Genomic DNA, 13,871 nt, shown 5'->3' with positions numbered 1-13,871 from the left:
AGCGGTTTTTCCAACCACCCAACCAAACAGAATCACGTTTTTTTGTTAAGTCAATAAGCGATGATTCAATTGGCCGTTAAAACCCATCTTTTGTCTATACAATCACATTAACTCAGTAAGTATTTGTACTGAAGAAAAACCAGTAAAATATCTGTGCCTCCCATTGCAACGCCCATGAGCGGGGCACATTATCTGGACAGTACAAGACGATTATTTTTTCAGGAAAATGCAAAAACTTTGTGTTTTGATGCATTGCTAGAAGCAGAGAGTAGCCATGGGAGGTAATGCCACCTTTAGCAAAACAGACATACCTTATTAATGTATGCAGGAGCACCTAGAAGCAAACAAATATCAACAAGAAGCTCCTCCAGGTTCAGCCTGAACTGTACTAGTCCATCAGGTATGGAAGATGCTCGGCCAGTGCAATGCTCATCGATATCAATAATCTGTGAATTACCAGAATTTAAGAAGGCATAAGAAAATAGTTGGATCTCTAGAACTCCTATACAAAAACGCCGGATATAGGAGAAATGTCGAATATATGAGAGGCAATAGGAAATTTTCTAGTATAATGATAGGTCAAACTGGAAATGATGTTGAGGGAAAAGAGACAAACCTGAGCACGAAAAAGAAGAGCATCTAGCAGTGAAGAAAAAACAGGGAGAAACAACTCTTGTGTGGCATTCCTTTTGGATGTTTGCTCATCGATTCCAAGAATACAATGTGCCAAACTGCACCTACAAAATTTCGGTACTGTGTGTATAAATAATTCATTGATTAAGAACTTGGCTTCACTTCAGAAAAACAGTTGTGGAAATGATATTCAAATCTGAACACAAATCCAAGCTAACACTTTGCCTACTAATCGATGCTAATATAAGCAACAGTAAGCCACAGCTAGAGCAACCAGCAGGTGTTTCATTCCATGTGTGTGTGTGTGTGTGTGTGTGTGTGAGAGAGAGAGAGAGATGTTCCGAAGTACATGTGCATTACTTGCTCGCACATGCACACACCAGAGAGAGAGAGAGAGAGAGAGATGTTCCGAAGTAAATGTGTATTACTTGCTAACCCCAACCAAGGAAAGGAAGACATTTGTGATTCATGAAAATATGTGGGAATTTACCAAAATTGCAAGGTGGATTCTGCGATCTCCCAGTCTTCACTAGAAAAAGCTACACATCTGCAATTGAGAGTAAAGTCCTTGAGGATCATAAGAGGTAATGAGCGAACTAAACTACAGTGTAGCATTAGCATCAAGTGTTAAAGCCAATAATTTCAAAACCCAGGGAAAAGTACCACATTGGCAGTGCAATAGATTGACCTCAAAAGTGCATCTGAAAGAGAAAGTGCTTCATTACTCCCTTCTGCAACCAAACCAGGTGCCTAGAAAATCGAATAATTATCAGCTTCTGTTCAACAAAGTCTCAAACAAAAAAAGAACTGCATTTTGGAGATGAATAAAAAACATGACCGTATGTACGTTGGAGTTATTTTTTTCTCGAGCAACTGGGACGAGCTCTGCCTTTTCATGAAGGAGAAGAATATTTCCAAAGGGGACATGTTCTGAAACAGGGACACACCAAAACCCCTAATACCAACTCCTCATGCCAAGTACTCCTGGTTCTGGTTAACTCTTGGCTGGAAAGCCATGCATGGCCCTCTGCACGATATCCTCAAATCCAAGGTGTGCCACCTTGATGTACATCAATCTCGTACCGTTGAAGATGTGGCAGTTTCTCAATCCAGGCGTTCCACATGATGTAGATAAGTAACCCACTACACGGCACCGGTTATGGTTGTTATCTATACCTCTCGAGGCCCCATCACATCATGTGTCAATCGACGGGAAGGTGATTGTCGAGCCCGAAGTAATGTGGTCATCCACCCAAGCACCACTGTTGGAATAGTCTAGCTGTTTATTCAGTTAGAAAGTGCGCAATAGGTGCAGTTTCTGTTTTCGTGCCATGGCAACCGTTTTAGGCTCGCATTCGTTGCCATGGCAGCACTGTGGTTGTTAGCAGTTGTTCAGGGTTTTAGTTTGAGCTGGCCACAGGACGCGGTCTGTGCGGTCCATGGCAAAGTTGTAGGCACTCCGTGGCTGCATGCTCATGGTCATGGGATGGCACGACCCAATAGATGGGGCAGGCATCACGGCACATTCGTTTTTCTTCAGAATAAATAGAGGAAGAAACAGAAAAGCAGCACACTACGCTGCGCAAATTCCTTTGTATCTGAGCTCGTTCATCGCCACTAGAGGCTACAACCACGAGCAGCCAAACCGCAAGAGTTGAAAGGACAGTACTTGCAAAGGTGAAGCATGATCTTGGGGGGCCTAAGGCAAAGTTGGCGGACAGGGTCATTAGGCCAACCCCTTCTGGGGCAGCCAATCTGCAGAATCTTCCCGTGATGGACAAGCTAGGAGAATAACCTGCACTTCGGCTCCGCACTAGCTTTCCATATTTTCTCCACCAAGAACTTATGATGGGAACCGATGAATTGGGTCATGTAGGCCGAGGTCAAGGGGTACTGTCCGCTAGAGTTCCATAGACAACCAGGGGCGTAGCCAGGCCCCAGGCTACCCTGGCCATGGCCTGGGGCGTGGCAATGCATTCCTTTGTTGACTGTTCACATTTTACCACTGTTCGTTACTGTTTAACACTGTTCCTCTGCAGCGTTGAAAAATCCTAGCTACGCAACTGTAGGCAAGTGATGCTGTCCGGCTTTGAGGTGAAGGGTCACCGAGCCAATGATGGACGCCAAAGCAATGAATTCTCGTAACTGCCCTGTGAGTTTAGAACTGCCACTGAACGAATCTAGTTTTCATCGTGCCGCTTGTTGTGCACCGTCTTGTGCTTACGTGTCACAACGCCGGAAAGCAGAGGGCAATGATGGCAGAGGGATCCCATGTCGAACCAGTTGTCGTGCAAGGAGGCATTTTTTTCCGCCACCGATGGAGATAGTCATGGAAGTACGGAGAGGGTCCATGTCCACCACGTCGTAAGGTAAGAGCTTTTAAGGAGTGTTAGTATTGGTCTAGGAATCCGTATTAGTCTACATTTTCGTCCTTGTACCCCCAGTCTTGTGTAATATATATTGCCCTTGGGTTATGCAAAAGTTGCATCCATAACATGGTATCATGAGCCTAGGTTTGGAGATTATTTCAGATGTCGTAGCTCGTCCTCTCGATCGGGGTTTTTTCCCGGTCTTGTTCAATCGAGTTCCTCGGTCTCCTCTTTCCTTGATCGATTGATGACACCATCATTGGGATTTTTCAAATCTGACACATCCTCCTGATTGAGCCTCCACTACTCAACCTCTATGCAGCCCGGGCCGTTCCTGCATCTCTAGCCTACGCAAATCGCTTCGCCCCACCCGACTGGATTAGGTTGATCGTTGCTTGACACTTTACGCATGCATGTCATAGCACCCCATTTGTCGTTGCGCCTCCACGACGGATGCCTTTGCCGCCCAACCAGCTGCCATCTCGCCTCTCAGAAGCCGCACGCCTCTTCCCACCTTATGAAGCTTAGCGACTGCTGCTCACTTCGACCACCACCCAGGCGTCAACTCCTAGCAAACTCCCTTCCCACAACCCGCGACGCCTCGACGTTGCTTGCCAGCTCAGATCGAGCCTACACCAGGATGCTGCCTCCCCGCCTGCTTCGCCACTCCCTATCTGCCGAAGATCCAACAACCTGTCACCATTTGTCGAGCACTTGTTCCTCGCCTCCATCCGGCGGCTCCATTCATGGCTCCCACATCTACTTGCTTGATGCTTCTCGTGCGCGTGTTTGCTTGTGCACTACTACAACGAGCCTGCTGCTCTCCCTACCACAAGCACTTGGCTTACTCGCCTCCATCCGGCGGCTCCATTCATGGCTCCCACATCTACTTGCTTGATGCTTCTCGTGCGCGTGTTTGCTTGTGCACTACTGCAGCGAGCCTGCTGCTCTCCCTACCACAAGCACTTGGCTTACTCATGCTTGGTCCGTGCTAGTACAAGGAGCTTTGTCTGATAGGAGCTCCGTGATTAGGCTTCCTCAGTGATTCTATTAAAAAAACAATGTCGTTTGCCTCATGTGTCTTCCGCTCATGCACCATCTTCTCATTATCCCCTTTGGCTTGACTTGGCAAGTTTTGAAGACTCCATGCCATGACAACACTCTCAAGACACAGATTTTGGATTATTTTTATTTGCTCTGTTACAGTTCTTCAAATGCAATGATGCGCTTTGCATTTGGAGGGAGGGGGTGTTAAGGGGTGCTAGTATTGGTCTAGTAGTCCATATTGCACACGCAACCGCCATTTAACTTGACCTCCTTAAGCTAAAGAAAATCAAGCGCAACGCAAAATTTACCTACAAGACGATTGATGTTGAGCTTGTTCTTGTAGGTGACCTTGGTGATCAAGATGAAGTCACCCGGAAGCAACCAATCCTAGCGGACAAAAGGTTGGAGAGTTCTAAGCTCTACAATGAAAAGCAACTTGTTCACTTCACTTTGGGCCAAGTCCTGAACACAGGTTATACATGCCTTTGCATGGTGCTCCATGGGAGGATGTATCTTTGGACTTCGTCTTGGATTTGCTAAGAACAAGACGAGGGAGTGATGTTGTGTTTGTGGTCCTGGACAGATTCTCTAAAACGGCTCATTTTGTTTCATGCCGCAAGACAACGGATGCTCATCATGTGGCAAACCTATTCTTTCGTGAAGTGGTCAGACTTCATGGCCTTCCAAGGTCCATCGACTCAAACCGTGATAGCAAGTTTCTTGCTGGATTTTGGCTCACTTTGTGGAAGCAATTCAACACTGAATTAAAAAATTCTAGCATTGTCGATCCACAATCAGATGGACAAACGAAAGTAGTGAACAAATTTGTGGGTAATCTGGTCCGTTGCATTTGTGGTGAAAGAAAGGTACAATGGGATTTGGTTTTATGTCTTGCAGAGTTCTCCTACAATAACTCCAAGCATAGATCCACAGGAAGTAGTCCTTTTTCCATTGTCTACACTAAAGGTCCAACACATGTGGTGGACCTGGTGAAGCTACCATCAAGGGGAAACTCAAAATCAGCATTGTCCTTTGCTGATAATTACACTGTTATTGAAGAAATTCGTGGTGTTCTGGATGCACAAAATCAGAAATATAAACAACTTGCTGGCATCAAAAGGAGGATGAAATCATTCCAAGTTGGTGATAAGGTGATGGTCTACCTCTGAAAAGAAAGATTGCATATTATGAGGGAGATAAATGATAATGGTTATTTGATAGGTTTTCCAAGAGAGATGGGTATATCCAACACATTCAATGTTGCGGACTTGACTCTCTATCACCCATAAGAAGCGCTCTATGAAGATAATTCGAGGTCGAGTTCCAAACAGCCAGGGGAGAATGATGAGGAACAATAGAGGAGGGAAAACATATGTCAAATCTGTCTAGCTACTTCCAGATACTTTAGTATTTCTTTTCTTTTCTTAACCCTACCTAGTGCTTTCTAGAGTCTTCTGGCTATGAGTAGAATGGAGTATCTTGACTAATGTTTTCTAGAGTGTTCAAGCTATAAGTAGAAGTGGGATGTGAAGGCTTCCAAAGCCCTATAAATACAGGCCATCACCTCTAATTTGTAACCAGACTACGTACCCCACTACCTATAATAGAACTTGGTGTTCTTATCTAAGATTTTGGACTAGATCTTGTGCTCTAGGAGTTTCGGATTGAACTCATGCTGCCATATCTGCCTATATTCGCCTCTAGAGCGATATCTAGCGCAATACATTTAAGTAGTTCCTTCAACACTTGTGTTGTACACTTTGTAGCAACAAGGTAGAGTTGCTCCTCCACGACCTTGTGCTGCTTTAGTCACCTCCAAATCTCCAATCTCAGTAGTAGCGATCTCTTTGTACCTCAGTCCAATTTACGCTCTCCAACTCAATGGTAGTGGTCTCTTTGTCTCTCAGTCCAATTTACGCTTCCAAATTTCTCCAGCATTCAACCAGAGTGGAGATCAATAGACCAACTATAGTTGCCTGCTTATTAGTAGTTGCATCATAGCTCGATTTACCTACGTATGACAAATCTATGAATTTTTTCATTCCATCTGGAGATTTAATTTATCTTGCATAAGGTGTTGATCCAATTCAATTTTTTGTCCCATTCACTTTTTAGATGATTTTTATCACATTCATCATCTAGGAAAGACTAAATAGACCTCTAGAGGTTGCTATCACTAGTGGCTGTGAACTACATTCAGTGGGTAGCCTAAAAATCTCATTTGTGATCACCAATTAGGTCAAGAAAATGTGATTATATATGATAATAATTTTTTTCACCCAAAAGTCACAAGCTAGAATTAGTAGCTTGTTTTGGTTTGTCTGTGCCTGCTTGCAATAACACTTTTTGAAGCAATATTAAGAAGTTGGTAGCATTTAGAAATCTACTCGATGTCCCGCTGCAACGCTATGTTGTCTCAACATAGCCGGTCCCAAGCCCGGGTAAAGGAGGGGGGTTGTGATAGGCTTGGTGAGCCAACGTCAAAACTCAGCCACTCTTATGGAGATGAAACCCAGAAGAACACTCAGCCACTCCTATACACCATTGGGGCATAACCCTCTGAGCGAGGTGCCATATCGAAACTGGGTGTGGTGTTAAATGGGCAAGGGACGGGTGTCACGCCCTTGGTGGTGCGCTGTATCTTGATTTGGATATGGTGATGAGTGAACAAGGATCGGGTTGATGCATCCTTAGTGGCGCGCTACATCAACGCCTGGGTGTAGTGAAAAATGAGCTAGAGTCTTCGCATTTGACTCGACGAGTGTGAAGGGTAAGGAAGTTAGCCGAGCCTAGTAGGATCCGCTTAGGTAGTTGGAACAAAGGGTCCGTGACAGGTAAGTTATGGGAGCTAGTTGATACAGCTGTGAGGAGAGGTCTAGTTGATACAGCTGTGAGGAGAGGTGTTGATATCCCATGCGTCCAAGAAACCAAATGGAGGGGACAAAAGGCAAAGAAGATGGAGTATACCGGCTTCAAGTTGTGTGGTACACAGGGACAACTACAAACAGAAATGGAGTAGGCATCTTGATCAACAAGAGCCTCGAGTATGGAGTGGTAGACGTCATGTGGCAAGGGGGCTAGATTGTCCTGGTCAAGCTAGTAGTTGGGGACTTAGTTCTCAATGTTATCAGCGCGAGAGCACCCAAGGGGAGTTCTGGGAAGGCCTGGAGGACATGGTTAGGAGTGTACCTATTGGCGAGACACTCTTCATAGGAGGAGACCTCGAAGGCCACGTGGGTACATCTAACACGGGTTTTGAAGGGGAGCATGGGGGCTTCGACTAGGGCATCAGGAATCAAGGAGAAGATGTATTGAGCTTTACTCTAGCCTATGACATGATTGTAGATAACACCCTCTTTTAAAACAGAGAATTCCATCTACTAAATTTTAGCAGTGGCCAACTCTAGCAAGATTGATTTCGTCATCTCGAGAAGAGAAGACATGTGTGCTTGCCTAGATTGTAAGGTGATACCAAGAGAAAGTGTTGTCACTCAACATAAGCTTGTGGTGGCTGACTTCCACTTTCGGATTCGTGTCCAGCGGAATAGGCGCACCAAAGACGCTAGAACGAAGTGGTGGAAGCTCAAGGGGGAGGCAGCTCAGGCTTTCAAGGGCAGGGTTATTAAGGAGGGCCCTTGGGAGGAAGGAGGTGATGCAGATAATATGTGGATGAAGATGGCGACTTGCATTCCTAAGGTGGCTTCAGAGTTTGGGGTGAACAGGGGAAGTAGAATCAAAGCTAACGATACTTGGTGATGGAAATAGATGTCCGGAAGGCTATTAACGGTTTCAGACGCCTACACTTGGATAGGAGTGCAAACAACATAGATAAGTACAAGGTGGCAAAGAAGGCCGTAAAGCGAGTTGTGAGTGAAGCAAGGGGTTGGGCATACGAGGACCTCTACCAGCGCTTGGTGATGCATGAAGGACGGAGTAGATCAGCTCCTGGTGAAGGACGAGGAGATCACATAGACGGCGGGAGTACTTCGACAAGCTATTCAATGGAGAGAATGAGAGCTCTACCATTGAGTTGGACAACTCCTTTGATGGTACCAGTAAGCATTTTGTGCGACGAATCCAGGAATTTGAGGTTAGTGGGGCTTTAAAAATGATGAAAGGAGGCAAGACGATGGGCCCTATTTGTATCCCCATTGAGGTTGGAGAGGCCTCAAAGACATAGCAATAGTATGGCTACTAAGCTTTTAAAACCTCATTTTCCGGGCAAACAAGATGCGACAAGAATGGAGGTGGAGTATATTAGTACCAATCTTCAAGAAGAAGGGGGTGTTCATAGTTGTAGTGATTACCGCGGAATTAAGCTGATGAGACATACAATAAAGCTATGGAAGAGTCATTGAGCACCGCTTAAGAAGAATGGCCGGCGTGACCAAAAATCAGTTTGGTTTCATGTCTCGAAGGTCGAAAATGGAAGCCATTTTCTTGGTACGACAACTTATGAAGAGATACAGGGACCAAAAGAAGGACCTGAATATGGTGTTCATTGACTTGGAGAAGGCCTACAATAAGATACCGCGGAATGTCGTATGGTGGGCCTTGGAGAAACACAAAGTCTCAACAAAGTACATTACCCTCATCAAGGACATGTAAGTGTCCAAACAAGTGACGGCGACACTGATGACTTTCCAACTAAAATAGGTGCACCAAGGGTCACCTTTGAGCCCTTATCTTTTTCGCTTTGGTGATGGATGAGGTCACAAGGGATACACAAGGAGATATCCCATGGTGTATGCTCTTTGTGGATGATGTGCTGTTGGTCGATGATAGTCGGGCAGGGATCAATAGAAAGTTAGAGCTATGGAGACAAACTTTGGAATCGAAAGGCTTTAAGCTTAGTAGAACTAAAACCGAGTACATGAGGTACAGTTTCAATACAACTAGGCATGAGGGGGGAGGTTAGCCTTGATGGACAGGTGGTACCTCACAAGGACACCTTTCGATATTTGGGGTCGATGCTGCAGAAGGATGGTAATATCGATGAAGATGTGAGCCATCGAATCAAAGTCGTATGGATGAAGTGGCGCCAAGCTTCTAGCGTTCTCTGTGACAAGAGAGTAGAGAGTGCCACAAAAGCTAAAAGGCAGAATCAACAATATATTACCCATCCAAAGCAAACCCTAACTGGGAAACTAATTTTGACTAGACATGTTGTGAGTAACTAGACTACGGCTCTGTTTGTTTCAGCTTTAGGCAGCAGCTTCTCATAGGAAAAATCAGTAGCCGAAACAAACAGCTATTTGAAATCAGCTTTGCCAGTGAAGCTGAATCTGGATTCGGGCCATTTTCAGTGCAATTGCTTGAAGCACGTCCAGGTGTACTTGGCAAAGTTGATTCGCAATGAAGCGAATTCACAGGTGTTTTGAAGCCAATTGAAGCTGAAACAAACAAGGCCTGCCCATCATGCTAAAACACAAAAAACTTTACAAGTAAGAAAAAACTTACTGCTTGACCAACTTCGCACATCAAACTAGTAAGACCAGCAATAATCTTCTCACTTCTGTTGGCTAGAGCTGGTAAAAGAAGAACCTCTCTGATGTATGGCATCTTGCTTAGAAATGCCTGCGGTAATTCCTACAACCATACCAGCATACATGAGAATTCTCATTCATTATGAGTTGGAAGCACATTTGCTGAACGGTGCTTTGCTAGTCAGCAACCTCAACAGAAGGACAGTGGCTTTTACTAAGTAACAGAAACAAAAGGGGGCACAACATCCGCCATTTTATAACTTTACAGTACCATTGGATAGTCAACAACACTGCATGATACTTGACTGGGCAATACATAGGCAAAACAACACATAATTGAACAGGAAAAAAAGGAACATTCAATTCATCAACTCAGGCTATGTACTCCTACAACGGCGGAGCTTCATGGGGGTGAACCTGGGCCATTGACCCCCAGCGAAAATGAATTTTTTTTACTACCCCTATGTATTACATACAGCCCATAGGCACACTTATCAACTAGTACGATGCCTGGATACGAACGAATCCAGCCACCAGACCAGGCAGCGACCAACTCCAGAAACTCCTTTTCCCCACCGCGGACGGCTGAGCGTGGAGGTGGCGGCGTGGGGCACCGGCATCGGGGTGGCCGCTGTGGCTTGCCGGCGTGGGGTCGACCGCTGGCGGGTGGCCGGCTAGGGATTGGTCGGCTCCTTCCTCCTCCGCTCAGGTTCATCCACTTCTGCCTCGGCTGCGGCTGTCCGCGACACGGCGACAACATCAAGCCCCGTCGACGCCGTGCAGTGCCTCGGTGAGCCGTGTGAGCAGACTGCCGTCCCTGTATCTCTCTTAATCTCTCCCATATGGAAATTGTGGAAAGTTGAAATATTGTGATTCTGTAGTTTTGTTACCTTGGTGGAGGGAAATTCTAATTAGGTCATCTGGTATTGATTTTGCCAATTAGATTTTGTCAAATTGGATTTTGTCAAATTGGATTTTGTACTGAAATAGAAAATGTCCTTTACAGGTTATAAGAGGGACCGAGGGAGGCAGTGATGCTTAAGGGGAAAACAGTTGATGCATTTCACAAAAGAAAGAGAGGTGATTCAACTGAATGTGAAGCTGATGAACCAACATCAACGGAAGCAATACATGTTCAGCCTCCTCTGTTGTTGTTCGAATTTGAGCAACACGGACCACATCCTTCGATGCTGATGATATGTGCGAGCTAGTGAATAAATATTATCCAGCAGATTTCTCCCAACAGGAAATCTATGGATTGGAGCAGCAACTAAAACACTTTGTTGTGGATGCCCCCAATGATAAATAATTGAAAAATGTGTCAACCTTAACAAATCGTTGTCGATATCTCTTTGAGACAGGGAGACATTCTATCCACAATTTGGTTGATCGATTGTTCCGATTGCTTCTAACTATTCCAGTTTCTACAGCAAGTGCCGAGCGGGCATTCTCTACTTTGAAGATCACTAAGACAAGGCTACGTAATACTATGGAAGATAATTATCTAGCCAATAGCTTGCTAGTAAACATAAAGAGTGAAATCGCGGAGAAGCACAGCTATGAAGATGTTCTTATGCACTTGAAGGGTGTAAAGAAACGAAGAGCTGATCTATAGTGAACTGAATGCCCCATGATTAAATAGTATTTTGGGTATAGTTTCTTTTGTTCTGGAGATGATCTATAGTTAACTGAATGCTCCATGGTTAAATAGCACTTTGTAGTGAACTGAATTCTCTGCTGATTAGAAATGTATTTTGTAAGCTAGTGTGGAGAAGATCAATATAATCATCTAAGTTACTTGATATTTGCAATATCTAAATTGTTGTATTCGTATGATTTCGTATTCGGGTTCTTTTACAGCTTCGCCCCTTCAAAGATTTCTTTCAAGCTCCGCCACTGTACTCCTACTTCATACCATGACACGGAGCTTCTTAGCCCACCAACCACACAGAAGCAGCAAAAATGCAGTTGGTTGCACGTGCAAAGAGAAGCAAAAATGCATGTGTTGCACGTGAAAAGAGAACAGAACTGGAATCAACTGACATGTCCAGACCCAGATTATTTCATGATGCTTCATAAAGATAACTACGGTTTAACTGAAAGAAATGCACTGCACGAAAAGTAAGTAGTACACTGAGAAGTTGGTACAGGGTCCATTTCAAGCACTATTTCATACAACAATTAAACAGTAGGTGTTACTCAATGAGTCGATTGCACTAATGCAGTACAGAAGAACAGAACTTACTTGATACTGGCTGACAAGTTCGGTCATAACCTCTATGGCCACTTCAAACGAGAAGAACGCCTTTATCAGACACACAGGAACGAAACAACATGTGAGGACGTGATGAGTGAACAAACAATTGGTCGAAGTGCGTACACTGTTCGCACCTGCAGGGAGTTGAACGCAAACGTCAGAAGTGGGTGTGCGACGAGGGCGGACACCGGCGCTCCCGAGAAGCATCCCGCGCGAACCTACATCATTGCCGTTTCTCTTAGCACAGGGAGAGCGAGATACGAACGCAATTGAAATATTGAGTTGAGGGTGAAGCAAGCAAAGACCGTACATACCCAGCTCAGTAGGCATCGCAGGATTCTATGGTTGCGCTCGTGGAGGGGCACCCCGTCCGCGGCGGCCGGCTTCTCAGACTGCGCTAGCAGGAACTCAAGCACGGCGGGCGCGTGCGTGAGCAGCTCACGCGTGAACCTGCACCGCGTGGCGGAGTCGACCCCCGTGTCGCCGCTCTCATCCTGCGCCACCTCCTCGGGGAGCACGGTGAGCAGCTCCAGCAAGGCGGGGTCGGGTAGGTGCGGCATTCGAGCGAAAAGCCCGTCTACCCCTCCCTCCGCACGGAGCGCTAGCGCCGCGAGGGCCAGGCAGATCTGCGTGAGCAGCCGGGGAGGGGCAAGGCAGAAACGGCGGGCCGCGACAAGGAGCGCGTCGAGGAGCTGCGCGGCGTTGTCCGGGAGCGAGTAGTCGGGTGACTGGATCTTCCGGCGAAGCATCTGGGCGGCGAAGAAGAGTAGATCGGCGGAAGGGGACGGATGATCCGCGGACGCGAGGAGCGAGACCGCCAGCGCCCACGCCTGCGGCGAACGCTGCAGGCCGACGAGCCACTGGTTGGCGGCTAGACGTGCGGAGGGATGCGAGGCGTGATTAAGTGCGTGCACGGCCGCGGCCAGCTGCGCCTGGAGGTCCGGTGACTCGGCGACGTCCATCGCTGCCGCTCCGGCGGCGGGGAGGTGGGCGCGTGCGTGGGTGGATGGATGGATTCGGGTGGGGAAGCGAGGGGACAGAGGGGATTGACTGGGCCGAGTAGCACGCACGGCATGAGAAGATTTTTGGCCGCCTCGAGAAGTTTTTGCTTTTTCACAGAAGACAAAAACTAGTGCCTTGAGATTTGGTCCTCTTCTCTGTTCCATAATTACATTACATGCATATTTAAGGACCTCGTCATAACTATGTGTTTTTTATCAATTGCCTAACAATAATTTGTTTATCCACCGTATGCTATATTCAAAAGAGAATCCTCTAGTGAAAATTAAGACCCCGGGTCTATTTTAATTATATATTAAAATCAAAAATATCTTACTGCAATTTATTTATTTTTATTTTATTTTGTGTTTTTATTTATCTATCTATCACTACAACATTTGATCCTTGCAATTAACCGCCAAGGGATTCATAAAGCCTTGTTTGTGTTGGGTGTTGTTATTTTGTGTGTAGGCGTTGTTAACGAGGTGTTACGTGGTTCTCCTACTGTATTGATAATCTGATTCTTAACTGAGAGAAATAATTATCTCTACTGTACTACATCATTCTCTCCTCTTCGAGGAAATCGCAACACAACTCACAAAGTAGCAGAAAGAAATTCGGGTGCCGTTGTCGGGGAGACATCATCAACATCTATCAAGTACCATCGCATAAACTTTCATCCCATTGCATTTATTTTTATTTGTCATTTGCCTTTCATTTTCATCTCCCCCACTTCTAAAACGTTTTCACAAAAACACAAAAAAAAATTCCGTTTGCTTGTTCGCTTGTTTTGTCACGATGTCTTAAGAAAATACAGTTGTGTGACTTTTCCAATAGTAATAATAATGTTTTTATTAGTACTTCAATTGCTCCTCCCGCCACTAGTGCGGAGTCTTGTGATATTAATGCCGCTTTGCTAAATCTGGTTATGAAAGGACAATTTTCTAATAGTCCTATTGAAGATGTTGCATCTCATCTTAACACTTTCATTTATGATATGATAGGATGCCCTTTGATCTTGAAAGTGATATTAAAGAATTTATTAATTATCAAAAGGTTTTCAATACTACGATAGAGAAA

The 13,871-nt window shown here is 45.4% G+C and overlaps 1 protein-coding gene across 7 annotated transcripts in view; it reads right to left on the bottom strand.

The window, feature by feature from the left end:
- Positions 1–12,869, bottom strand: part of LOC119296114 (transportin MOS14-like) — a 48,208-nt gene extending 35,339 nt beyond the window's left edge. For 2 of the 7 annotated variants that reach the window (XM_037574507.1, XM_037574511.1), the window contains exons 1-8: positions 12,107–12,868; positions 11,927–12,010; positions 11,781–11,840; positions 9,510–9,638; positions 1,322–1,383; positions 1,124–1,180; positions 617–737; positions 312–446 (exon numbers count right to left, since the gene is read on the bottom strand). In XM_037574507.1, coding sequence (XP_037430404.1) covers positions 312–446; positions 617–737; positions 1,124–1,180; positions 1,322–1,383; positions 9,510–9,638; positions 11,781–11,840; positions 11,927–12,010; positions 12,107–12,754 — 1,296 coding nt within the window. In that variant the 5' untranslated portion in view covers positions 12,755–12,868. Of the gene's footprint in view, positions 1–311; positions 447–616; positions 738–1,123; positions 1,181–1,321; positions 1,384–9,509; positions 9,639–11,780; positions 11,841–11,926; positions 12,011–12,106 lie in introns of all 7 variants that reach the window. The other 5 variants (XM_037574505.1, XM_037574508.1, XM_037574510.1 and 2 more) reach the window with 4 other exon arrangements.
- Positions 12,870–13,871: the final 1,002 nt, after the last annotated feature.

The sequence above is a fragment of the Triticum dicoccoides genome, chromosome 4B (genome assembly GCF_002162155.2).
Source record: "Triticum dicoccoides isolate Atlit2015 ecotype Zavitan chromosome 4B, WEW_v2.0, whole genome shotgun sequence".
In the NCBI taxonomy this organism is placed as follows: domain Eukaryota; kingdom Viridiplantae; phylum Streptophyta; class Magnoliopsida; order Poales; family Poaceae; genus Triticum; species Triticum dicoccoides.
Note: the sequence above shows the minus strand (reverse complement) of the source record. Positions and strands in the feature narration are given on the sequence as shown.